Raw genomic sequence first — 26,096 nt, forward strand, 5'->3', positions numbered from 1 at the left:
AGCTGCCTCTCCTCACCCGCCATGTCCAGCACTTCGTCGTTCCTTTTCCTCTCCGTCCATTTCACCCTCTTCATTCTTCTCCATACCCACATCTCGAATGCCTCCAATCTTCTCTCGTCCTTCTTCCTCAGTGTCCACGTTTCCGCACCGTAGAGAGCTACATTCCAAATCCAACTCTTCACTAACCTTTTCTTTAAACTCTTACATAACGATCCTCTCAGGAGCTCCTTCCTGTTCATGAACGCCTCCTTTGCTAGCGCAATTCACTTCCTGATGTCCTTGCTACTGTGTCCGTTTTTCTCTAATGTGCTGCCCAAATAGTTAAACTGCTCTACTTGTTCAAGTTTTTCCCCGCCTACTTTTATCTTGAGTCTCACATTCCTCGCTCACGATACTTTACAAAACCGCATTGCCTTACTCTTCTTGTGATTAGCCCTCATCCCATACTCCTCGCACCGCTCGTCTAACGCATCCACTAGAGCCTGTAGTCCCCGCGCTGACTGGCTAATCAGCGCCGGATCATCCGCGAGCCTTACCGATTTCAACATCATTCCACCCACTTTCACTCCAGCTTCCAACTTGTCCCACGCTTCTCTTACCATCTCCTCAGCGTATACGTTAGAAAGCAGCGGTGGTAGAGGACAGCCTTGCCTCACACCTCGGCCAATGCTTGCCCACCCAGATTCTCCGTCCGCTACCCTCACTTGCGCATCTGGGCCATATAAAGATTACGTATCAGTTGTCTATCCCTCCAATCTACACCTATTCTCTTGAGAATATCCATTAACATAACCCAGTTCACCATATCAAACGCATTCTCAAAATCCACGAAACAGGCATGGTCATATTCTAGGTCCCTCTCCACGAGGGATCTCATTATTGCTATTGCATCACCAGTTGACTTCCCTTTTCTGAAACCAAATTGATCTTCACCCAAATACTCGTTTGCCCTCGCCTCCATTCGTCTGTTCAATATCCTCAGTACCACTTTTGCCGCATGCGATATTAGGGTGGTAGTTCTTTAATCTCCGCATTCCACAGCTTTCTTCTTTTTCGGAAGCGGAATTGAAACCGTCTTCACGAAATCCTCCGGCCAAAATCCCTCCTAATAGATTCTGCGCACTTGTTCGAAAAACCTTTTCTTACCTTCCTTCTCTAGATTCTTCAGAAGCTCACACGGGATATTGTCCAAGCCTACTGCTTTCCTAGCCTTCATATCACGAAGTGCTCTCTCAATTTCCGAATCTAATATCCCCGGCCCAAGATTATCCTCCTCCACTGCACTTTCCTCCTCTAAACTTAATCTCTCCGGCCTGTTTCTTTCGTCATACAGATCCTCCACGTATTCCTTCCATCCACTCTGTGCCTCTTCTCGCTTGGTTAGCATCCTCCCATCTTTAGCCTTAATTTTAGTCATAGCTTATCCTCTTTTGCCGCCCGATAGCTACTTCACTTTGGCGTACAACGCGCCTACTTCTCCATCCTTCTGGAACTTTTCCATTTCCTCACACTGTCTTTTCCTCCAAGCCTCCCTTGCCCACTTAGTTTCACGTCGTAATCGATTATTCAATTCCCTATACATTCTCTTGCCCTGCTCTGTGTCCACGTTCTTCCACTTCCTTCTCTCCTCCATTACTTTTACCATTGCCTCCGTAACCCAAGGCTTCTTTATCCTTCTACTGTCAACGTAGCCAATTGACTTTTCCACCGCATTGGCTATTCCAGTTTTAATCTTATCCCATCTTTCCTCAACAGTCTACGTAATTTCAATCTCCCGTATACTAATGTCCACTAGTTCCTGATATTTTCTCCTCATACTCCCCTTCAGCGCTTCTGCATTCCATTGTGATGAATAACTTGTTTCTCTTGCAAAATTATGCTGCTTTCTCACCTCTGTCGTTCCGAATTCCTAATCCAAATTCTCCTATTTCGTTTCCATCCCTCCCTTCCCCGACTGAAGCGTTCCAGTCCCCCATCTCTACCAGATTTTTCTTACCCGGTGTGTCTCTAATTATTTCCTCGAGCTGTTCATACACCTCATCTAATTCTTCCTCCCTATGGTTGCTAGTGGGCATGAAAACTTGGACCACCACAAGGTTGGTGGGCCGCGCCGCAATTTATACCACCAGAATCCTATCGCTTACCTGGTCTATACCTACCACACGCTTACCCATCTTCCCGTTTAATACTAAAGCTACCCCTCGCTGGCTTTCCTGCCCTCCACTATATATAACCCTATACCCATCACTCCAGTAGTCACCCCCATCCCTCCACCTCACCTCGCATAATCCTAAGATATCTATCCTCCCTTTATCCATTTCCCTTTTGATATTTTCTAACTTCCCCGCCCTCACCATAGTCCTTACATTCCACGTCCCTACATTTATAGCCGACTTCTTCTTCTCCATCTTCTTCGTCTTCTTTTCTTCTCTCTTCATTGATGCTGTTGCTGCTGATGAATGATAAGTCTCTGCAAGGATTTCGCATGTTGACGACGTCGACCTCGCTGACATTATCACGTGGACTACCTTTCGTCTGGCTCCTACCCTTCGACCTATCTGGCATGGGTGTTAGGGTGGTGCGAAAAAACTCAAGTTACAAATTGAATGTCGCTATAGCGCGGAAAAGTTGCGATACGTTTGTACAAGAAAAACAAGAAAGAATTATTAAAATCGGACGTCATCTTCAGATCCCGCAAAGCACCTGAAAAAATGGCAAAAATGAAAAAAATTGTTTTTTTTTCATGGTAAAAAAATAAAATAAACTTTATATTTTTAACTCTATAGCAAATTCTTATTCCAAACGGCATATGTTATAATTAATAATAATAATAATAAATAGATGGTTTTAAACAGTTATATCCGATCGTGCAAGATCATTCAAAATGTATAAATTTTGCAATTAGGCCGATTTTTCAGAGTTGTGTAATAATTACTTGAGGTAATATTTTAGTCTAAAATACATTTTTGATTATGCAGCTCTTCCTTTGTTAAGATATGATTTCATAATATATAAACATCCCGGAACTCGCCGCTGGTCTTACTTCGGGTTCCACCCACACCCTTCCCTCAATCCAACCAATGAGGGTTAGTGCTACTTACAATATTTACATTTTTTGTCCTACTTTTAACTTTCAGTTTTTGAACGCTACTTTGTACTACGATTTGGTGGTGAAGTCTGACATAATGGACCTTGATTTGAATATAGCCCTAATAAATCCATCTCTGGATCGATAACCACAAAGCTTGGGATGCCTCTGTTACCAATTTCACTCACGGCTCCATTGCTTGCGTGTAACATGGGAAGTGTTTAATATCCCAATCTGGTTTATCGTCTGATTCAATGATGGAAGCTATTTCTTCATTGGTAATGCTCCGAAGAAGAGTTGGAGTAGATAGTTTTACTACATTCCAGTCAATCAATTCTATATAGTCTGTTGATTTGAAGTTCATGGTAGGAGTTTCCGAGTTTTAAGTTTCCGATAGGTTTGCCTTTCGGTCTGTGGCTTTTAATACTCCTTTTAGGCCTTGCTCTCTAATGTGCTTTCTGTAATCAAAAACCATCGCCATCAATACGTTCTCTGGGTGAGCAAAGTTAGAGCTCTGTTCAATAACCGGGAAAACTACTTTATTTTAATATTCAGTCACGTATCGAGAGGTTTCTATTGCTCTGTAGAACAACGAACAAGCATGTAAGATTTAAAACAAAAGTAACTATGTCTTTAAAATTATCTGAAGCGTTTTCGGTACTTACGTAAAGTCTGCGAACTCGATTAGCATAGGTAAGCCATCTAGCATGTGAAATTGGTTCAGGATCACGGTTTGCTAAGTCATTTGGAAAGTAACCACGTGTGTTTGCTTGTCTTATGTCAATAAGGTATCTTTGGCCCTTGCTCAAAATTTGTCCATATACTTGTAGAATTTCACATTCAATCGTTTGGAAATGCAGTATTTGGAAGATTTCCATAACCATTCAGTTTATGTCTGAATTCCCACTTAAAGATTTTGGCCACTTGTTTCACCATCTAAATACTGAAAAAGATGGCGGAAAAGTAATTAAATTAAATGAAGTAAACAAACTGCCCACTGCAGTGGACGTCCAATGTGTTCTACGATCTCTCTCATAGTGCCACCTTTCCATCCAATGTTGGTGTTCGTGCCATCACAGCAAACTAAATCTAAGTACTTTAACGATACTCCTTGATCAGAGAAATGAGATAATATGTAGGCCAAATGTCTTTAGCAGACCCGGAGCTTGGAGAAACATGACTTACATACACAGAGGACGGTTCTTTTATCAGAGAATGGTGTTCCTCTTTAACTGTCCAACGGTACTCCTTCGATTCAATCATCTCTATTACTAGGGAATCGTCTATCCTTCCGTCAAAGTAAAACCCGTGTAGTTCACCTAAATCAAGGTGGATTTGCTGTAAATCGCTTATAGTATTTCTCCTTTCCCTTCTAATTTCACATCAGTCACTAAACTTAGAAGTATCTCCTTCAGTTATATCGCCAATGTCTTCAAATGCACTTGATGCTATAACAGCATCTGCACGGTCACAATCACAATGCAAAGCTGTAGTTTGTAATTTTACCCTCATTTGCCGTGCTGACAAATTTTTCTTGGATATACTAGACATTTAATCTTCAAAGTCATCAAATTGCTTCTTGATTGTTAAATTTTGCGTGGCGTCATTTAAAACCTCAACATCTTCACTCTCGATTTCAACAGGGTTAACATGCTGCCTTTCTAAAGTGCAATTTTGCCTTTCAAGTCTAGCAGTCAGCTATATTGCCTCTTTTTCATCTACTGGGCGAACTAAAACTTCACTAAAATTTGCCTTAAGTTATTATTACACAGCTCTGAAAAATCGGCTAATGTGGAATATTTATACATTTTTAATGATCTTGCACGATCGGATATAACTGTTTAAAGCCATGTATATGTATATATTAATAATAGCCTATACTATTTGTAATCATTTTTAGCTAAAGTGTTAAAAAATATAAAGTTTATTTTATTTTTTTACCACGAAAAAAAACAATTTTTTTTTCATTTTTGTCATTTTTTCAGGTGCTTTGCGGGGTCGGAAGATGACGTCCGATTTTAATAATTCTTTTTTTGTTTTCCTTGTACAAACGTATCGCAACTTTTCCGCACTATAGCGACACTGAGTTTGTAACTTGAGTTTTTTCACACCACCCTAATGGGTGGCCCTACCGGGAATAATTTAGAATTAATCCCGCCAGTGCAGCTCTAGGGGTCATAGGAACGCGCAAGCCTTTCCACCGCGACAAGGTTTTAGCCGAAGGTGAAGGGCTTTCGAAATATGGTTTATAATTTCAATACGTATAGGGACTTAATCATCAATCTATTCAGTAAAACTCCAAGATATAGCTGTAGTTTAATATGCATTTGTAACCCGTGTTTCTTCTATGATTCAGCACCCCAAGTGCGAATATATACGTGGAGATCTCTTATACTAGCCAGATTGAATGGTGCAAAACACGAGGTGCATTGGCCAATAATTTATTAAGAAGCAATTTAAATAGTATTTTCCCCTAGATCCGAATTTTTCGCATCCTTTTACAAGTTGGTAGCCGATCATATTGTGACGTAGAACTCCTTCAACTGATCCCTTTGAGTTGGGTATAGCAACCAATATTCCACCAGTTCGAGTTCAGGGGTTCAAAATTCCAAAAATCAAATGAACCCACTCCGATAAGCTCCTTTTACCATTTTCCTTCCTCTCAAATTCCACCGTTTCTTCATTCCACTCCCGCTCCCCTGCCCCCACCGCCTTCCACCGTCTCCCTTGGAAATGTCATGGCAGCAATTGAAGTATTTTTAGGGAACAATGGTGTGCACTCCTCAATAGAGGGGATTGGAAAAATTGTTTTTTTTTGCGAGAATTGGCTTTGTGAACCCAACTCCGACTGCCTCCTCTTCCTATTTTCCTTCATCTCTTTCTCCAATTTCTCAGTAGTCAAAATTAGCCTCAATACAAATGATACCTCTAGGTAAACCATTGTCCCTGTCTCCATGACCAATTGTGGGGAGATGGGTTGAACATTTTAAATCCAACTTCACTTCGTTATTATTCTTCTTTTCCTCTTCCCCTCTCTCAATGTTCTTCCTCAAGTTCTCTCTCCTCCTCTTCCATCTCCCATCCTCCTCTCCCTTTCTCTCGCAATCGATTCATTCGCTCTATCCCTTCTATTGTTGGCTCGTAGTCTTCCGTGGTATTTATTAGTTAAAACTTTCGCGGATACTCGTCATGTTGGATAAAAACTTTTGGGCTTTGTCGCCGCGTCAAATTTTGGGTGGCCCCAACGTTTCCCACCGATGCAGGTCGCTTTCTCAAGGGATTCTGGAGAGTGGGAATTTTAATTCATATGTATATATAAAGGTATCCGTCTCAGGAGATTGGGGAGGGGAGCGGGAGGTTATAGTAATCAGCAAAACAATCAACAACCTACTACTCCAACCTCCCGCTCCTCTCTCCCCACCACCCGGGACGGATACCTATATATTTGAATTTAAATTCCCACCTCGTCAGATTCCCTTGAGAAAACGACCAGTATCGGTCGGGAAACGTTGGGGCCACCCAAAAATTGACGCTGCGACATAGTCCAAAAGTTTTTATTCGGCATTCCGTGGTATTCTAGATTCGTGCTCAATCCATCTTCCGAATTTTCGCCGCGTTGGTTGCCAGAGGATGACGGCTGTTTCGCCGCGATTCCACCAGGCGTCTTCGGATCGAAGTTGATGAACTTACTTTTATTCAATACACCTCACACAGTCGGAATCCCTGAGAGGCTTTCATCAACCTCTGACAACCGACGCGACGCGGCAAAAACCTGGAAGGTGGAGGGATACACATGCCCTTCCTTTGTTTCACTGCTTTCCGAAGTCCGAATTTTGTTCTATTTCCTCCTTTCACCCGAGCACACTGTCCTTTTCGCACTTATCACCTCGTATGATTCAAAAGAAAACGCTCTTACATTCGAATTATCTAAGCATTTCCCAATTCAAAATACTTTGCACTCGACCACGTTGACAGGCGTGAACTGGCTTCAGACTGACTAGAACTAGTCCGGCGCGTTGCGGATGGCGACCAGCATTCTAATTATAGGAGTTTCAGGATTAATTCATCTCAAATATCGAACAAGCCTGCTCCGACAGCCACCTTTTCTTATTTTCCTTCATCTCTTTCTCCAGTTTCTCATTAATCTTCTCCCGCTGTCCTAATCACGTCGTACTCGGCCGTCGCCCTTGACAATGCCACGGCAACAATGGCAGAATCTTTCTCCGCATGCTGGCGTATACTCCCGCACTCATCAGGACCCTTTCTTCTCCTCATTCTCTCTCTTCCAATTTTCTTCTTCACGTCGGCGCATACTCTCTCCATCTCCTTCTTCTGTCTTGTCTTTTCCTCAGTCCACTCACTTTCTTCCTTGAAGTGCCCTTCCCTTCTTTCGCTCCTCCATGTCCGATTTTCTATCTATTTCAGCCTTGCCCCCAAGCGCACACTCTCCTTTTCACCACTTTTCTCCTCCCTGCGCCCTCCTTCCATCCGAGTTACGTCTCTCTTTCATCTCGCGAACAATATCTGAGTCTTATGTTTGGAATCTTTGAGGTGGGGACACTTCCCCGGCGGCTATTGAGAAAAGTAAGAAAGCAATCAACTCGCCGATCCCCCTTTGAATGTTTGGGGACGACATGACAATCCCGTCCTACCTGCTCAGACACACTCATCCAAAGCATTCGCGTACTCATTTACATCAATTTTATGCATCATTCCATGGGACACAAAGATTAACCATCACAACAAAATCGTAACTATATCGTATCACATAAATCATTTATTTTATATATAGTTGAAAAGTAAAGTTAGAACTAAGCAGTGTCATATACAGGCAGGGATGGGCATGATTCGTCTTCATGAATCACGAATCATGATTCGCGAATCACAAACTGTGATTTGTGATTCGTGATTCGGATCATTTTTTTTTCGTGATTCGTGAACCGTGAGTCGACTCTTTTTTTACTAGTTGAGGTGATTCGTGAGTCGAATATTTGTGATGCAGCTCACGATTCACTGACGAATCACGAATTAATTTCACTGCTGTATACGTACAAGTCAGAAGTGCAGCCACTCGGATAATTCAAAAATATATTTTGCACTGTAAATTCGTTCAAATGTGACTTTCAATTGTTTTGAACAAGATGACAAGATAGAAATGAAATTTGAAAATAGCAAGACACAAGTCAAAGAAAATGTCAAGAAGGCAGTCTGGAGAAATGGCCAGTACCAGTAAGTTGTTATTGCAGTTTATGCTTACCTATAATTCTTACTCTACTTTTATTAATCATTTCATTAATTCAAATTCGTAAACACTACAAAGTGATTTTTATAATAGAATTCGTGTCATTTCAGGTGAGGTAAATCATGGTCTTAGTGATAACGTTGCTGAAGGTGGTACCAATTACCGTGCCCCATCGAATTTAATTTTTGATGGTAAATTTTTCCAAATTGTAAGTCAATCTGAGAAATATATTTCTGCCCAATGTCAGCTTTGCTTGCCTGTAAACAAAGTGGTTAAAGGAGTGGTAGGCAGCACTTCAAATTTTACTCGGCATCTTAAAGTACGAAAAAATGATCAACTTTTTATTGACAACAATATGATTGATTCCAAATTTATTAAAATAATGCATCATCATTGCTTTTTAGTTGGTTCACAACGCATTACAAAGTTATAACAAATATAAATCACAGAAGAATGCCAAACGGACTGGTGAAATTCAGCAGAAGAAAATTACTAACTTTGTTTCTTCCAAATGCATGAGAGTGAAAATCAATAATGAAATGCTGAACAAAGATATAATGCACTACATTATTCATAGCATGAAGCCTGTCCGCACTGTGGAAGATGAAAATTTTATGCGAATGTTTCAACGTAAGTTTTCTCAGGCCAGCAAGTGGTTAAGGGAATTTATTGATAATACGATGAACTCTGTGATGGTATTTCTCACATTTCTAATGACGTCCTACATCAACTTTTTTCTAATACACTCTGTTTTTACTTTATGTGCTGATGTATTTTATCCTTTGATAGATATTGATCCTTCGGTTCAGATCATGTCAAGGAGAACAATGGGTCGAAAATTAAACCTCATGTTTGAAAATGTAAACCAAAATTTGGCAAGCAAATTTACAGAAATTCAATTTATGACTTCTACTGCAGATATTTGGTCCACGAAACATAGAAGCTTCCTTGGTGTCACAGCTCATTGGGTAAATTGTAAAATAATATTATATAAAGCCTTTTGTGGCCTTAGCGTTATTTATTCATTGATCAAATATGCTAACTGATTTATGTTTCCAGATAAATGATGAAACATTGACTCGTGAAAGTGCTGTTTTATCATGTGTTCGATTTAAAGGTACACATGATTACAAGAATATAGCAGACACTCTACACAATATTTTCATCAGTTTTGGGTTAAACAATGAGAAAGTTGCCACAATGATTACGGATAATGGGTCTAACTTCGTAAAGGCATTCAAAGAGTTTGGCTGCAGTGAAATAATAAATATAGACAGCGATGGTAATAACTTAAGACAATAATATGATACTATTATTGACGAATTTCTTACAGTACAATTTATGCATAAAAATTCAATGTCTTTGCTGAATCAGTCGTATTGTTTACAGATTTGCCCATGCATGAAGACGATAGCGACATTGAAGAGCTTTGCATTGATCTGAATTTTGGCTCAATAAATATGGCATGTGAAGATCTAGAAGAAGACAGGTTTTTACCCAAACATTTGCGGTGTTTTTCTCATACATTATCCTTAATTGCAACAACAGATTTAACAAAAATTCTCAAGAACTCTCCATCTTTGGTTAATCGCTTGCACAAATCTGTAATGGCAAAGTGTAGTTATATCTGGAATGCATCACGTAGGCCTAAATCTTCAGAAATTATTACTGAAATTCTTGATTGTAGTCTCGTATACCCTTGCCCTACTCGGTGGAATTCACTGTTTGATGCAGTTTCTCAAATTGTAAAATTGAGGCCAAAAATGAATGATGTGTTACGGAAACTGGACATGAAGCAATTATTCTCTGATACAGAATTTGACTATATGGAAGAATTCATTGCTTGCTTGCGACCAATTGCACAAGCCATTGATGTGCTTCAAAGTGGGAACAGCTGTTTCTATGGACAACTTCTACCCACATTATTTTCAATACGCAAGAAACTTGCGGATCAGCTGGAGAAGCCACTGCTCTATACCTTATATTTAATTCCTGAGTTGTTGACCGCTCTGAACACTCGTTTTGGCAAATATTATAATCTATCTCCAGAAGTGAATGATGCAATACTGGCAGCAGCATTCCACCCTCAGTTCAAAATGCTTTGGTTGCCAAATAATGTGAGTGATATTGATAGTAAGCGAATTACTAACCTGTGCCTAAATTGTTTGGAAGAAGTCAAGAATAATGGCACACCATCTATCCACAGTAATAGTGAAGAGGACTCAGATTTTTATGTTTTAGCCTCACCAAGTAAAAGCAAGACATCTCGAAGTCAGTTAGAGTTTGCTTCTTTTATGGCTGATTCAGATAAAACCTTCAAATGTTTTACTCAGGGCTATCCTAATATTCGTAAACTTTTTATTAAATACAATACCCCAATATGTTCTTCTGGTCCAGTGGAGAGACTATTTTCATGGGGTAACTTTATTTTGAAACCAGAAAGATCAAAAATGTCCGACAAGGTGTTTGAGAAGTTAATATTTCTGAAAGGCAATCAACCATATTGCTGTCTCTAATAAGTTTTTTTATATGATATTGTTTTTTCTTGGGTTTCCAGCCGAGTGAGAAAATTCGTGGCTAATGTTTTTCGTAATGTACTCGTTACTTAATGTAACACTCTTCCATCGTCCTCTGAGCAGAAATGAACTGCAGGCCTTCCCTTCTGCGCTTATATAGCTGTTCAATCCGGGGGGCATTGTTGTCATCTTCTGTCCATTATTTTTTAAATTAATGGTTTCTATGAAGAGAATGGAAACAACCATTTCCAGGCCATGTTTATAAAATTATTTGAAGTTTTTAATTTCATATCCCGAGGCAGTATGCTGAATGCCTTGATAGCAACGTTTGTAATTTTTTTTAATAATAAAAAAATAGATGAATTGATCGCCAACCTATGATTCTAAATTCCTTTTTTCCTCTTACAATTAGGGATATTAATAGAGGTTAATATGTCCAATACGAATGAATCAATGTATATCATAGGTAGCTCCATGTTGGTTTAAGGACGTGAAGGTAACCCAACTAACGGCATATTTTTGCATTCTTACTTTGCTAGATTTATTTTTTTAATAGTGCGGTTTAGACTAGTACATTATTGCCAACTCTTTTTCATGCATGATATGTAGTGCATGTTTGGTAAGAATTCACCCCCTACCACACACCTTTATTTTGGCTTGCAGGATGTTGATGTACAGAAATTCTGGTAATTTATGATATCCCGTTGATTCACACTGCATCTTCACAAGTTTTAATTAACAGGCGAAAAAATTGGTATAGGTTCCCAATTATGGGACCAATGTTCATAATGTGACCATTACTTAGTGTTATTGTCAATCTGAAATGGCACAATGATTTTCCTTAAAATATGATTCGTGATTCGTGAACCGCACGAATCATATTTCAAGGAAAAATCACATGATTCATGATTCGAGATTTGAATCAAATTTCCAGGCGTGAATCGTGATTCGTGCGTCGAATCTAATTTCTTCCATGATTCGTGATTCGCGACTCGAATCAATATTAGGTGATTCGTGCCCAACCCTGTATACAGGTATACATTTCTTTCTATAATAACTGCTGCGTAGTAAATCTGTAGCCGTAAAATAAAAACAAAATTGCAAGTTTAATTTCGCCTTTGCTATTCAGAATTGAGAAATCAATGTGTCAACTGTGCTATTTATCCATTATTACCTTGCAGTACGATCTGAAAAAGGTTATATTAGGGATGAAAGGGGCCAATGCTTTTTTCTAAGTAACAGTATCTACAAAGTGAATACCTCGAAAATTAAATAAGAACAACGCAAAAAAACAAATTCACAGCATCTTTATCGTTTTGATCTATCTTGCAATCATGGATGAACACCTGCAGATCCCACACTATCATTTATGCTTTCATTTTCAGGAGGTGCCAAGTAATATAAAACGCTTGCTAAATCTTGATTAATGGCCCCATAAGTTGAGGAAAGCTCAGCATCCGTCACATTACATATTTAAGTCGTTACAAAATTTCCTCTAGGCAAATGTATAAAAATTGCGACAAATTATGTTTTCGTTTAATAATAAGGCCACTTGGACCCCACTACACTCTTTGTTGCCCCGCGCCCCGAGGGGCTTATCCTTTCTGAAACGCTCCAGCCCGTGCTTAGAGTAAGGCCGGTGTAATGCAGGATTAAGGAGTGATTTATCTCATTCACTGCGGCAGTAGTTATCTCCTTTGTCTGCCTACACAGCCCACGGCCTCCATCTGCACAACTCCCTTCTCTTCCAGCCACCTTAAATCCTAGAGCAGCGGCCACCCTCTTCCTTCCGCCTCCATGCATCCCAGGAAACCCTCGTTCTTTCTTTCTTCCCCAAAACCTTAAATGCCCTCTCCTCACTTTCTTTCCCTTCTACACCCCCATCCTACCCCTATAATTCCCCACCATCTCAATCTCTTGCTCATTTGCATTTCCCTCCTCTCCTCAAACCAACCAAATCTCTTCCTGCTAGTTTTTCCTCTGAAGACTTTGTCTATTTCTTTTTTTTCCAGCAAAGCTCAGGAGAAAGTTCTTTCGCGAAGACTTCTGCACGAGTTGAAGAAACACAAAGTCGCGAACCTCTCTCCCGACAATGCCGCTCCGTGGAGGCTGTTCAAGGCATACGGATGGTCGTAAACTTCTGGACTCGATCTTAAGAGTTATATTCCATTATGTCCGTGCCATCGTGACTTGTAACAGGTGCAAATGTAGTTAACTCGTTCCATTAATCACCAGCGCGTCTTTAACACCGATTTCTCAAACGCTGCCTCTCTTCCCCGCTCTATTCCGATAAATCTTTCTCATAGTCACCCTTATTTTCCTTGTTAACACGCTTCTCACGTTAGAAACCTACAGACATTTGTCTTTTCTGAGGTAGGAACATGAATGCTTCTATATTTTATTTCCGTGGAAGTTAGAAGGGGGAGTCTAATTGGCTACTAATCTCTTCTCTGGGAGTTACGTTGCGGACTGGTGGCTACTCTATCCGTTAATAATTAAAAGTCTGTCCTAATAAGTCAATAAAAATTAATCATTCAGCAAAGTATCATCTAATATTTTTAAATAAAAATCGCTTCGGAAGATTCTTTAACAAAACGGAGATTCAAATTCTTCCTTCCCCGAGGAAAGCTGCATACGGCCTTAGCTACTAACACACAGTGCAACGTATTTAATAAACATTGTTAATAATCATTTAGCTTATCCACCATAGAATTATAATACATCGACAGCGTCTCAGAAAGTGAAAATATAGACGACAAATACCTATATAAATTTTGATACAGTGAGTAAGTAATGAGTATAGTGCGAATATATTTGCGTAATTTTTCGAAATGTTTGTGTCTTCGCATCTTTAATTTGACGGTTTTTCCATGTTTTCTATACAGGTAAATTCTTGTTGTAAAAAATTATAAATTCTAAGTAATGTGTATTATAAATTCTAAATAATGTGTATTATAAATTCAATTTTCACAAAATAGCATCCTTAGAACTAGCGTCTGCTTTACCATAGCGATTGCAGCTTCGGAATGCGAAATTAAGAAATTTCTGACAAAATATTGTTAATTTATCGCTTTCAAATACAATATACATTTTAAGAAATTAAATTTAAGAAAGATTTCTTTTTAAATTTCGTAAAATAGTCGTCATTGCATAAAAGACGAAAATTTTGTTTTTAATTTTTGAAATTAAATATTAGGTTCAACCCCGATAGCCTATGTAAAACACCTGCGGAGCCTCACATTATAGTAGTTTGTGCCTACTTGACAAATTCTTAACTAAAGGTCGATGCACTGAGTGAATGTAGACTTATTTTAAAACGTTGCTTTGTTGTCATTGCGGATTTTACTTCATACCTTTGCTTGGAGGCGTTTTGCAAAATTCCATAAATTACTTTAACATAATACGTTTGAAAATCATACCATGTCGCTCCAAGGTATAGTTTCTGCTTTAATACAACGACTAAATTTCAGAATGCAAAATTAAGAATTTTCGTTGACATAACGATATTGTATTCATTTCTAAGAAATCATTAAGGATAAAAAAAGAAACGCTTTGTTCTGCGTGCCGATCTTATGGCAGGTTTTTAGCATCCACTGAATAGCTATCTGAGAATTCATTAATATTAACTTCATAAAAGAAAAACTTTTTCATTAAAAATGTTGTTACACCCGCTTCTAAAATTACATTTTTGAGTCACGAGAATTTAAAATTATCTCCCGGAAGAAAACAAAACTACTAGATATTAATGTGATGCTTCCTGCGAGAAGGAAGTTGGGTAAAATTATCTTTGTAATTTGTTAAAAACATTCAAAACCATTCAATGTCCCTGTGATTCAAGTTAGTGGGAATGTGGTTCATATCTTTCGACATAAGGTTATTTTATCAGTTTCGAAGAAATTGTAAGGAATGAATTTGAAGAAAGTTTTGTTGAGCGTTCTAAACTCCGAACAGATTTTTTTCTTCCACAGAATAACTATCAAAGAATTCATTAATATTAATTTTTATCTTAGAAAACATTCATTGCTTTGATTAAAAGTTTCTTAACACGCGCCTCTTGCATTACATTTTTGCGTCTCATGAGAACTCAAAATTAACTTCTGAAAATGGAAAACCAACTACCATGGCTTAATGAAATTTTGGGAGGCTGACAAAAGTTTCTTTCCTTTCATTATTTGCTAAAATATCCATGACCTCCATGTCCCTGGTCTACAAGTTTGGTGGAAATGTGTTTCAAACCTTTATGACTTGAGTTTGGACAGTACGTGTTAATTTACTTCTACGCTGTTTGTAAGTGACATCTTGCATTGACTTGGCAGCAAGAGAATTTAATTTCCGCCGCCAGCACAGGCGTCTCTCGAATTTTAGAGATTTGATAAACGAAGGAGAAATGACATGTTCGAGACAAATGTTGGCGCAAGGAGCTAATGATTACTTGACGATTACCAAAAACGTGCGTAGTTTCAAAGCAACGTAACGACGCTGAATTCTATATCACTTAGGAATGCGATGCGTGAGAAGTTTTGAGAGATTTTCACGTGATATGTTTATGTTAATCGGAGGTTGCAAAGGCTCAGATTTTTACTCTTGCAGGAATTCCCCATTTGCAAGAACTTCCTTTGCTGAGTCAGAACGACAAATAACCAAAGGAAACCAAATATCAATTTAACTGTCTGGAATTTGTGCCGATTCTGGATAAATTTACCAAATATTAATACCACACTTTTTGCGCTTGGAGTCGGAAGAAAAATTATCTTTGGAATTCGTTAAAAACATTTATAGCCATATAATATTGGGAAATAGAAATCTAAGAGAAATCGAAATTTGCTGGGAAGTATCAAATTTCCAGAGTTGCGAAATTTCAGCAACTACCAGTAACAATGACCATATCCATGGAAAGATAAGTTCTGCAGTGATTTTATGCCTGAAATTGCATAATTTTCAGCATATGAACTGAGAAGCAAGAAAAAGTGCATGGTGCAAAGTGACGGATGACGAACATAAATTGTCAGAAACAGGAGAGCGAGTAGTGGAGGTTGACTAATGTTTTACTTAGTACTCCCCGGAGTACTGCTTTGTTATATCGTAATGGCGCTATTGAAGCAGAATATTGTTACGTCACGGCCCACAACGCGAATCGCACGTTAAAAGGGTGGGTTCTCGCATGGTGTCGGGAAGCGAATAATCGCACGAAATTATTTAAATTTTTTGCCAAATTTTATTTCCCTTGAAATTCTCAAGGAAACAGTAAAATGAAAAAAAAACATCAAGTAATAATGAACTTTTGCGTCTAGAATAGCCAAAATTAGGATAATACCAAAGTCTCGGGAGGGAGAGAAGCTGCTGGTGATGGCACAGGTGGATATCAAGGAACTTAGGCCGCACGGATCATACGGCCCGCGCTTCGATTCCCGCCGACGCACAGTAGGCTGAAATCGAAAAAAGCTGGACAAAACCTCAAAATCGATTTTTCTGATTGCGGAATTTGAAACTTTGCACAGTTGTAGTCAATATATTAGTGCATTGGAGCTGCCGCGGACTTGACGGCAAAACATCGATTTTTATTTTACTTGTTGCTAACGGACGTTGTTGATTTTTTGGGATGGGCACTCTAAAACGTTTATTGCAACTTTAACATAAATATCTTGAGGTAACTCGGCGATCCTTTTTTTATAATCGTACATGAACACAAAATTTCGACGATAAAAAGGGTCCACCATTTTGTATCGTATTGACGATAAATATCGCAAGAAAGTGAAGAAATTATGTTGTATGAAATGGAAATCAAATGTGGTACTAATATATTATAGCTTGTATACAATTAATCTGCTTTTAAAGATTCAAGGCCTAACATCTCTCGAGTACGATATTCCCCGTAGCCAACAGCGAGCTGCGAACTGTGCCGCACGTCCGAAAAATCGATCTTAATTTCGGCGTCGCAGGTGGTCGCAGCTGTCCTTCTGGTATCACACTCTATATGTTTTTTTTGTATAAGCGGTGTAAATATCTCGAGGTAACTCGGTGATCCTTTTTTTATATTCCTACACGAACACAAAATTTCGACGAAAAACAGGGTCCGCCATTTTGTATCGTATCGGCCAAAAATAATACAACGCGTCGTGAAAGTTGCAAAGCATTAACAATAATAAACCGCATAATAATATTGCAAATCTTTGTTTATTTTTTGACTTATTACAGAAGGTGTGGCATTAGTTTTCACATGCTGAATTTCGAAAAAAATTCAATGAGGGCAATTTTTGCGAAATTTGTTCAATTTGAGAAATAATTTGTTCAAAAATTTACCCATGAAAAACGATTTGTGTCAAAATATACACTAATGTATTGAAAACAACTGTGCAAAGTTTCAAATTCCGCACTCAAAGAAATCGATTTTGAGGTTTTGTCCAGCTTTTTTCGATTTCAGCCCACTGTGCGATGGCTACATTGTGACTAATGACGAGAGACGAGTGACCAGTGACTGAGTATAAGCAACTGAGTGCCATAGTGTCTTCACTGTGCCATTATATGGGGATGGTTGAAAAAGGATATTGACGACAAAAAGGAATAGGAAAAGTAAGGTTTAGTCGTTTTTTAAATTGAAGAGTAAAGATTCCGAGGCATAGTTTAACATTGCTGGCTATTCTGAGACGTCACACAACAATATATTTATGCATATTTTGGGAATGGAAATCTTCCATTTCCGGATCGCTACAATATGATAGAGCTTTACGTCAGAAATAAGAACTATCCAATCCCATGCATTCTAATCGTGTGGCCATGAAAAAGGTATTCTCGTTACCAATAACTACACCTTGACCTGTCAGCAACCCCAATGCTTTGAATAGTTACCCTCCGCTACCTCCATGAATGGCAACGCATCTATCATGAACATGCAAGTAGTATAAATGCGATCATCAAATCGTAGGTAAGGGCTTGAAATGTTATAAAAGAAATCACATTTTTATAATATTGAAAGGTGTTTTTCCATTATACGTAATCATATGAAGTAGAATGGAGCACTTCTATGCACATTTATACCATTAATATACGCCAATTTCTAATAACTTTTCTTGTTATTTTAAACGATTAAATGCCTCCAACGTAATTTAAATAAGACAGTCATTCCCAGGTATAATACACGCTACTTCCGAGGGTCGTTTTAAATCGCGAGAAAGTCATTCATCTTTCTAGTAGCCTGAGCTTCTAATCCATAGCATTATAAATATATCAAGATCCGCGGTAAAAACTGTAACTACCCATAAAACAACACTTTTTTATACATTTATTTTAATTTTATTTTCCCTTCTGAGGTAGTTAATAATTTCATTTACGTGTCATGCGTGTCATTTAATGCCTTTACAGAACTCTCCATAAGAACTGCCGTCCTAATATCTCACCTTTAAGATAGCGTGTGTTAAGGCAAGTCCTCATTTCCCTCCTTAACCCCGACAACAACCTACAGGGATCGCTCACCCTCCCTCCCATGCCAATGTGCTACGCTGCCGTCCGATGGACCATTTTCTCATTGAGAGGGAGCCACATTCACTGCTATTGAAGGGGGTGTGTTGGGCATTTCCCCGCCTATCCTGGCCCCTCACCATCAGCGCCCCAAGGAGATGCTTTGGTTTGCGAGGGATGAAATCACGGTCACCGGCTGAAAGCGGGCAGAGTGGGTATTATGCCGCAGTTGATAAGAGACCACCGCGGACGCGCTCTCATTCATTAGGCCCACAATGGCCTGCGTCCCTCGCCGAAGTAGCAAGGGCAGATTGGGAGGAATGGGAGGAGAGAACGGCAGGATTTGAGGAAAAGGCGCGGTGTGTTAACTGATGAGAAAAAAAAATAACCGGAGTATCGGCCATGGAAGCGGATGTACCTATTAATGAAAGAACGAGGATGGTTCCACTAACAATCACACGTCGCGACGGATCTTTTTTCACTCCCGTTTCGTATTTTTTTTCGTCAAAAACATTTTGTCGTCGTATGGACCGCACTCTCATTAGCGGTTGTCTCAAAATACGGATCAGGAGAGAGAGAGAGAGAGAGGACTTCGCATTGAGCGAGTTTCGCTATCCAAATTTCGACCGCTAAGAATTAGACGGTGAACCAAGAATAAATTTTTACTAAGCACGACCGAGGAGTAATTCAATGCATAAATGCATAAAGCTGATATTTTACTTGCCAAAACTTCATCCATCGCACTTGTGATTAGTCTAGTTTAAATCTCAATTCGTTGTCGGGTTTTCACAAATCTCCCCAAATATTGAAACGAAAGTGGTTCTACTTGAGGAACTTGTTTTACTCCAGAAAATAAATGCGAGATAAATAATAATAATTAAGAAGTTGAAATCCTGGTGTTAAAGGAGCATCCTTATGCTTTCAACTAATAGGAAAAATTGACAATCGGAAATATATTCTCTCTTTCTTAGTTCTTTTTCATCAATTACCTTTCGTGAAAATTAAAATAAGATTTATTATCACCGTAATCAGTGGGCTAAGAACGAAGTAATACAGATTGATTATGGTATTTTGGTAGACTGGAGTGTCTCGAGTTCTGAAATATGACCAGTTTCTTCACGTCTTTACCTTATTCCAGTTTACCCTCTGCATATGCTTATGACACACTTAAGTGATAAATGCTACAGGAGCATACAAACTTCCTCGATCATGCGTTCTATTAAATTCAATGTTATCAATGCTATTTTTCACGATTATAAATATTATATGTGGTAAGTATGGAGAATTAATGGATGGCTTGCACCTTATTGTCGCGCCACGGATGTTTTTAAAAGCAGATTGGAGTGCGCGATAAGTGGCAACAAAGTAGCCTAAACGGGACAGACTAGTGCCTCCTATGAGTAGTCCCCTGGAGTAAAAACTTTGATGTACCATTCCAATGGGTGTTTTGCTTGACTAAAAGTTTCCTTCCCAAAATACGTAAATGCCTGGGACCAATGTAAATATTACCTCACACCCTATTTCATATCATTTTTTCATGCTCTTCTCTAACACCGGTGCTCTCTTCTTGAAGTGTCTGTCTCTAGAGATCTTTCGGTTTTACGCCCGAAGGACCTCAGTCATTTGCCGCATTCTCACGGACCTCCCTGCCTTATTCTTCAGCCACTTTTATTTATGACCACCTTGCATCAACGGTAACAAAAACATGGTTACCTTCATAGTAGCGGGTCTTAGTGAGTTCAGATCCCTGCAGCGCCGAGTTTTAACCGCAAGGACATAAACGCATGCTTCAAACTGCGGATAAAAGCCCCGGCCCTGATTGGTCCAGAGCCCACGATCCCCAAGGGAGAGGTGGGCTTGTGTGTGTGGCGAACATGAGGGGCGGAACGAAGGACCAAAATCCTCTCCGGCGCCAAGTGCTTGACGAACAAAGGTTTTAAGGATTGCGCAGGGGCTTACAATTAAGGAGGGAACGTGTGTCCATGGGATTAAACGCGTAAGTAAGGCCAATGGGGGAAGTGGTGCCAGTAAGTAGCTTAGGGATGACGTTAGTGGTGAGGATAAATTCTCTCTATTGACTGCTTAAGGGAAGGGGAATGTGCTAATATTTTGCGCCCGCTCAGGACAGGAAAAGATGAACTGGAGCCCTCCGAAGAGGAGTCAAACTTCACGCGAATGGTGGTTGATCACTTTTAGTGGTAAAGGGTAGGGAGTCATGAAAATTTAGAGGTAATACCGTGTCCCCATATCAAACGGGGTGCAATTGCACGCTAATGCTCTCATAATAATAACTTTTGATAATAAATGCGACCGCTCGTCACCTATAACACAGGCTTAAGAGAATTCATCACTAACGCTCAATCGGTCATTTGTCTTTTTATTATTATTTTCCTGACGCATTAATGACGAATTTAAATATTACGTCATCGTCTTAAACTTTTCAGGGGAATAGAAGATTCATTTCAACTACAACCATAATGAATGAAAAAATATGAAAATTATGCTACAGTAAAAATGCTGCCGTAAAATTTCATTTTGATTACTAATTGTAAGGCTCAATTGTTTACACCTTTCGAATTTAATGTTGATAGGTTGATAGCGAACGTTATAACTGATGAAAATATAATAATATCCAGATCTGATAAGACCGGTTGTGCAGGAAGCTTTTAAATGTCCAGGTGATGGCATTTATCCTAAAAATACATATGAGAAATATGTAAAATCAACCAATCTCTGAAAAAATACTAAATTCATTGTAAACCTAACTAACAAAAAAAATTGTTGGTTCGAAATCATCATCGATGCAGATTTTTCATTTTTACATCTCTTTAAAGAATTTTTCTCAGACAAAGTCGATGAACTTCGCAGCAAAGAGCCTGATTAGTGAACGGAAAGGTCTTTGGAGAACAAAATGGTCGGACTCGAATAAGAAAAAATGTAAAAAAAAATTATATGTTTGCAATTAATACAGAGACCTCGACTTTAAAATAATGGCCGGGGACTTTAATAGGCAATTCCATTAATTGGGCCTACGACGCTATTCCTTTGTGCGTGAACCTATTTATGGTCTGGAAATCTGGAAGGGTGAGATAACTTGGGGAAAAGTTTTGGGAGAGGAAAAGATTAATGTCGACGGAGTGGGTAAACGGGCGAGTTTTAGTTGAACTTATTTAAAAATTTTCATCCATTTCCTCTCTGACTTCAGAAAGAACCGTTTCCTTTCAGTGGACCGCATTCATTCTTCCCGACTCCCCTCTTCAGTCATTCCCGCATGTCAGCTAGCTTCCTTTCCGCATTTCTCAGAGTCTCTTTTATCTGTCCATCGGAAACCTCCCACTCATTATTTCTTTTTGTTCCTAAATTCCTATCCTCACCCTCACCCACAACTTACTCATTCCTATGATAAATGTCTATCGTTTTAAGTTGAAATGACCCTGCTCCTACCCCAAGGATAAACTGTGATAAACTAAAATTTACCTGTAAACGATGTAGGTATAAAATTATACTTTTAATGCAAATTTTTACTTTTGTCTAGAGTTCATACCTTATTCACCTTGCATGGTGCATTCATTGCAATCGATATATATTTTTTTGGGATATATAAGCAACTGTCATATTTTTTTCTCAAATATTTGACAGGAAACTTCGTGCAGGAATATTTTGTGGACATGTTAAATTGGCGATATGCTTCTACAGAGGATGGGACTCTGTATACATTTTACTCGTGAATTTTTGTCAGAAAGAATACTCTTGTAAAAAAATTATATTATTGTAATCAATACAGAGACCTCGAATTGAAAATAATTGCCGGAGATTTTAATAGGCAATTTCATTAATTGGACCTACGACGCTATTCCTCTGTGCGTGAATCTATAAACTGTGTATCTGACCGGTTATATATCATTTTATGAAGAAAGCCTAGGCTAGGCTTCATAGGCTATAAAGTGCCATGAACTGAAAAGGATAGAAAGAGATTTTTTTTTAAATTGAGGGTATTTTTGTCTCGCTTGAGACTAATTTCATCCAGCAGAAAATACAATCTCATAGTTCAAGGCTACCCTTGCAAACTGATACAGGTAAATTATGGAGTACAGTTAGTCATATTTGGATTAAATACCTAACTTAGATAATTTACTTTATTCAAGCTGCTTCCTTAGAAAATAGTAGTAACATCTATACTTTGATTCGCCTAGAAAGGGATGTTGGAAAATAAAATAGATGATTTTGTGTTAAAATACGGAACGAGATCGTAGTAATTTGCTGTTTCTTTCTCTAAAAAAGTAATAAACGAACTCTATAGTTATGGGAGGAAAACGATAATAAGATATTCAGGAAATTGTTAGGTACACTACAGTTTTGCAATTGAAAATTACTTGAGAGAATTGATTAAAGCCCAACAAGAAGGAAAATAATAATGTAGTGGGGAATAAGGAAAACATGCTGAGTCAAAAGTAAGAAATAGCGCTTTATTAATGTCCTTTGATAAATTCCTTAAAGTTATTCCTTGAGTTCATATCTCAGAGGCACTGCTTGTAGCGACTGTTGTGCCTCCCGTAATCGTAATCGTTTGCAATCGTAATTTGGATTTTAGGTTCATTCACAAGTAAAAGTTATATTACGTCTGTGTCTGACGAATTGAGGGGTTATAACAAGTTCAGACCTTGCTTGAAAACAGCGCAACATAGAAATGTATGTATTTTTTAAACTTTTCCCTCTGTGATCCGGACATAGTTTAAAGTAAAATTAAAAAGAATATCCTCTAAAAGTATTTGCTCCAAAAGAAAATTCACAAGCTAAACATGTACTCCCGAATATGTTTTTGTTAACAAATCTCATTCCGTTGGTAGGATTACTTATTTCTTACAATGGTTGAATTTTTGTACTTTTATGAACCTCAATCTTTGATTTTAGTTAATTTTTAAAAATATACTAAATTCAAAGTATTATTTCGAATACTTATTAATTACTGGTATAATCAATAGTAAAGACGCATAGTAAATTGGGAATGATAATATCATATGAAGTCTTATCGCTACCTCTGTGAATTAAATTTCACTTGGAAATACAGCTCTCACTGTACATTCTCCGTTCAAAAAATATTGGACGGAACGATGGTGAGTTAGATAGTACTCGTAGTTGGACCCAAGGAAAATTGAATCCTGTAAAAAGATGGATGGCCGCTGAAAATGCCGCCTCTCAAAACTCAATTTCCTCTTCCGTGCTCCGAAAACGGTATTATGTGGTCTCATCTTTATAACGGTGCATCCAAGAATCGGCGGACTAGTTTGCCCAATAAATTCTTTCCTTCCTACTCCTAAATCGCAAGTGCGTATTTTAATCGAGCACGGATGGACCTGAAGCGCCCAGCCAAATGTATGTAAGAACCGAAATGGGCATTTTTTCACCCTCCTCTTAAACATGCCTGTCCAAAAGACCCTATTTTCTGCCACGGATATCCCTTATGCCAAGAATAGGTGCTTGAAACACAGCTCATATTACTTTTATGCTTTATGCATTCCGGTCTCAACTGAAAAAGTCATCGTCGAGGCTCAGTGACCAAAAGAATGACCTCTCTCGCTCTCGAATTTCTGTTTTTATTCGTCATTATGTTGTATACACAACGCTGAGCTTAGAGCATTCTTTATTTTCCGAAGTGAATGCTGTCTACCCCTCCTCCTCAACCTTTTTTGTCATTATGCGTAACATAGGGATTTCAGCTTTCGGCATGAGTAACAATAATAATAAAGGTCACCAGAAGAAACACAAATCACTTGAACCCAAGCAGGCTCGAATTTTACCAACATAGATGGTGAAAAATCGAGAAAATAATATGGTGTATTTCATTCTTATTACATGCAGATGTTCTTAAAATGCCGCACTGCAATAAAAGCTACGACATTTCCGCACTGATACCCACATTTGCATATAAATAGGATATACTTTGCTAATGCCTTTTGATTTAGCACAGAATGAGCATTAAAATTACTTTGAAACCCATCGAGTAACATAATTTTAATTTTTTGTTCATAATTTTATGCGAAATTTAGATGAAATTATTATGATCATGAAACAATTAAAAAATTCAAAAATATGAGATTCTCCCACATTTTTTTCTGGATAATAATGAGCGATAACAATGAATTTACCTTTATGACCTTTAAGACGCAGAACGGCCATAATAGTAGCATGGGAACAAAAGGAACTAAGGGAACAAAAGCTTCTTCCATGAATATTGAAAGCCGATATATTGCATATCATGAGTGATGTATCAAGGTCGTTGTCTGATGATATGCCTGCGTTGTCTTGCTACGCTATTCTTGTAGCCGAGCCCGAAAGAGAAGATGAGAATGGCGGAGTCCGTGAGTAAACACGCTCGAATGAGATGTCACGGGGAGGAAATAGCTAATGTACCTAATTAAGGTCTGACAGCATCAACCCTGCTCATGCGGATGGCGAAGTAACCCGATAATGCCGCTATGAAATTCGAGAAGGCCCTGCGGTAACGCTTTCCTTGCGAATCCCCTTCCCACCCCCTAATTATACGGCCGTCTCCCAAGGCTCTTGCAATTTGACGCCAACTTGTTGCTCGAGAAGAAAAGAGACGGCTGACGATATTCGTCAGAGAGAGCGACAATAATTCCGAGACGGTTTTTTGACGAAATGAAGACGACGACAACGTCTATGAGGAGGGTAATTTTGATCAGCCTCTCGAAAGAAAGCAAGGACGCCAAGCGGGCGAGGGAGGAGATGAGGAAGAGCAGGTGCTGATGAAGTGAAAGAAACCGGACTTTCCCTTTCATTTTCTCCACTCTTTGTTTATTCTAGGCTGAGGAAGCAAAAGCAATCCTATAGACCTTTAAATACTTAACGAGGACAATTTGAAAATAGAATACGCCGCACATCCTCGGCGTCATACTCCTTCGTGAATTGTAAGCTGGATAAAATGCAATTTTATCAGATATATTAGAGGCAAACACTTCATGGAGCATTTTTCTATAGGCCCAAGGTTTGGAGTTAAAAAACGAATAAAGGCCGTTCTCTCTATATTTGTAACCCGATTACAAATAACAATAAAAATAAGAGCCCATTCAATCCTTTTATTACTTCACTATGTAATTGAAGCTCACTAAGAAGTGTTTAGTTGGTTTCCCAGGTTGACCTAGGCAGATAGATTTTGTCTATTTAATTATTTTGAGATTGGACATTTTTGTATAAACGTCGCGCAATATTCCATTTTTTAAATTATCGTTACTACTAAATCAATGATTTAATATGCACTCAAAACCAGAAGAATAAAAAATGGTCTAAATTAATTATTAAATGTGCTTCTCGCGATAAGCTATAATAAATTCTAATTGATATGCATGCTAGAAAAATCATTAATATTTCCAGTTTTTATTATAATTAAATTTTCAAGTATTGATAGTTCAATCAATGAGTAAATAGTGCATCTAGTTTCATCGCGTAACAGAGTAACCTGTTCCATCGAAAATCAAGAATAGACAACAATTGCACAGTGTCCTTACGATCGTTGCTAAGGTAACTGATTATTTGAGAGTCTTTCTCAAAATTCAAGGTTATTTATCACTTAATACAATGCAAATTAAGAGAGTAATACGTGGGTAACCTAAGCAAATTTCAAAAGACTTAGCATATCGGCATCGTTTTAGTCCAACAGGATTAATAACGACATTGAAAAACTCTTACTTTAGGATTTGTAAGCGGAATTCCGAGCTGAATTGGTGGCAAGCTTTAAAAATAATATCAGTGCCATTTCATTATCATCTGGAAGTTA

The 26,096-nt window shown here is 38.5% G+C and overlaps 1 protein-coding gene across 3 annotated transcripts; it reads left to right on the forward strand.

Moving 5' to 3' along the window:
* Nucleotides 1-7,941: 7,941 nt before the first annotated feature.
* On the forward strand, nucleotides 7,942-9,744 carry LOC124153461. Of its 3 annotated transcripts, XR_006863663.1 has the most exons (6): nucleotides 7,942-8,317; nucleotides 8,441-8,521; nucleotides 8,735-8,960; nucleotides 9,120-9,298; nucleotides 9,390-9,612; nucleotides 9,720-9,744. XR_006863663.1 is itself a non-coding variant. In XM_046526638.1 (5 exons), exons 1-5 carry the CDS (start codon nucleotides 8,281-8,283, stop codon nucleotides 9,630-9,632), a joined length of 894 nt encoding a protein of 297 aa, XP_046382594.1. In that variant the 5' UTR covers nucleotides 7,942-8,280; the 3' UTR covers nucleotides 9,633-9,667. The 3 variants fall into 3 exon arrangements, 2 of the variants coding, with proteins under 2 accessions (XP_046382594.1, XP_046382586.1); XM_046526638.1 differs by lacking the exon at nucleotides 9,720-9,744 and having other exon boundaries at nucleotides 8,441-8,649; nucleotides 9,390-9,667; XM_046526630.1 differs by lacking the exon at nucleotides 9,720-9,744 and having other exon boundaries at nucleotides 8,441-8,649; nucleotides 8,735-9,298; nucleotides 9,390-9,667.
* Nucleotides 9,745-26,096: the final 16,352 nt, after the last annotated feature.

This window comes from Ischnura elegans, chromosome 1, assembly GCF_921293095.1.
Source record: "Ischnura elegans chromosome 1, ioIscEleg1.1, whole genome shotgun sequence".
In the NCBI taxonomy this organism is placed as follows: domain Eukaryota; kingdom Metazoa; phylum Arthropoda; class Insecta; order Odonata; family Coenagrionidae; genus Ischnura; species Ischnura elegans.

Excerpts from the sequence above, each read along its gene's own strand:
- LOC124153461 (XM_046526630.1), top strand. The coding sequence starts at position 8,281 with ATGTCAAGAAGGCAGTCTGGAGAAATGGCCAGTACCA. Across the intron at positions 8,318-8,440 it reads TGGAGAAATGGCCAGTACCA|GTGAGGTAAATCATGGTCTT; the intron begins GTAAGTTGTTAT and ends GTGTCATTTCAG. Across the intron at positions 9,299-9,389 it reads TTGGTGTCACAGCTCATTGG|ATAAATGATGAAACATTGAC; the intron begins GTAAATTGTAAA and ends TTATGTTTCCAG.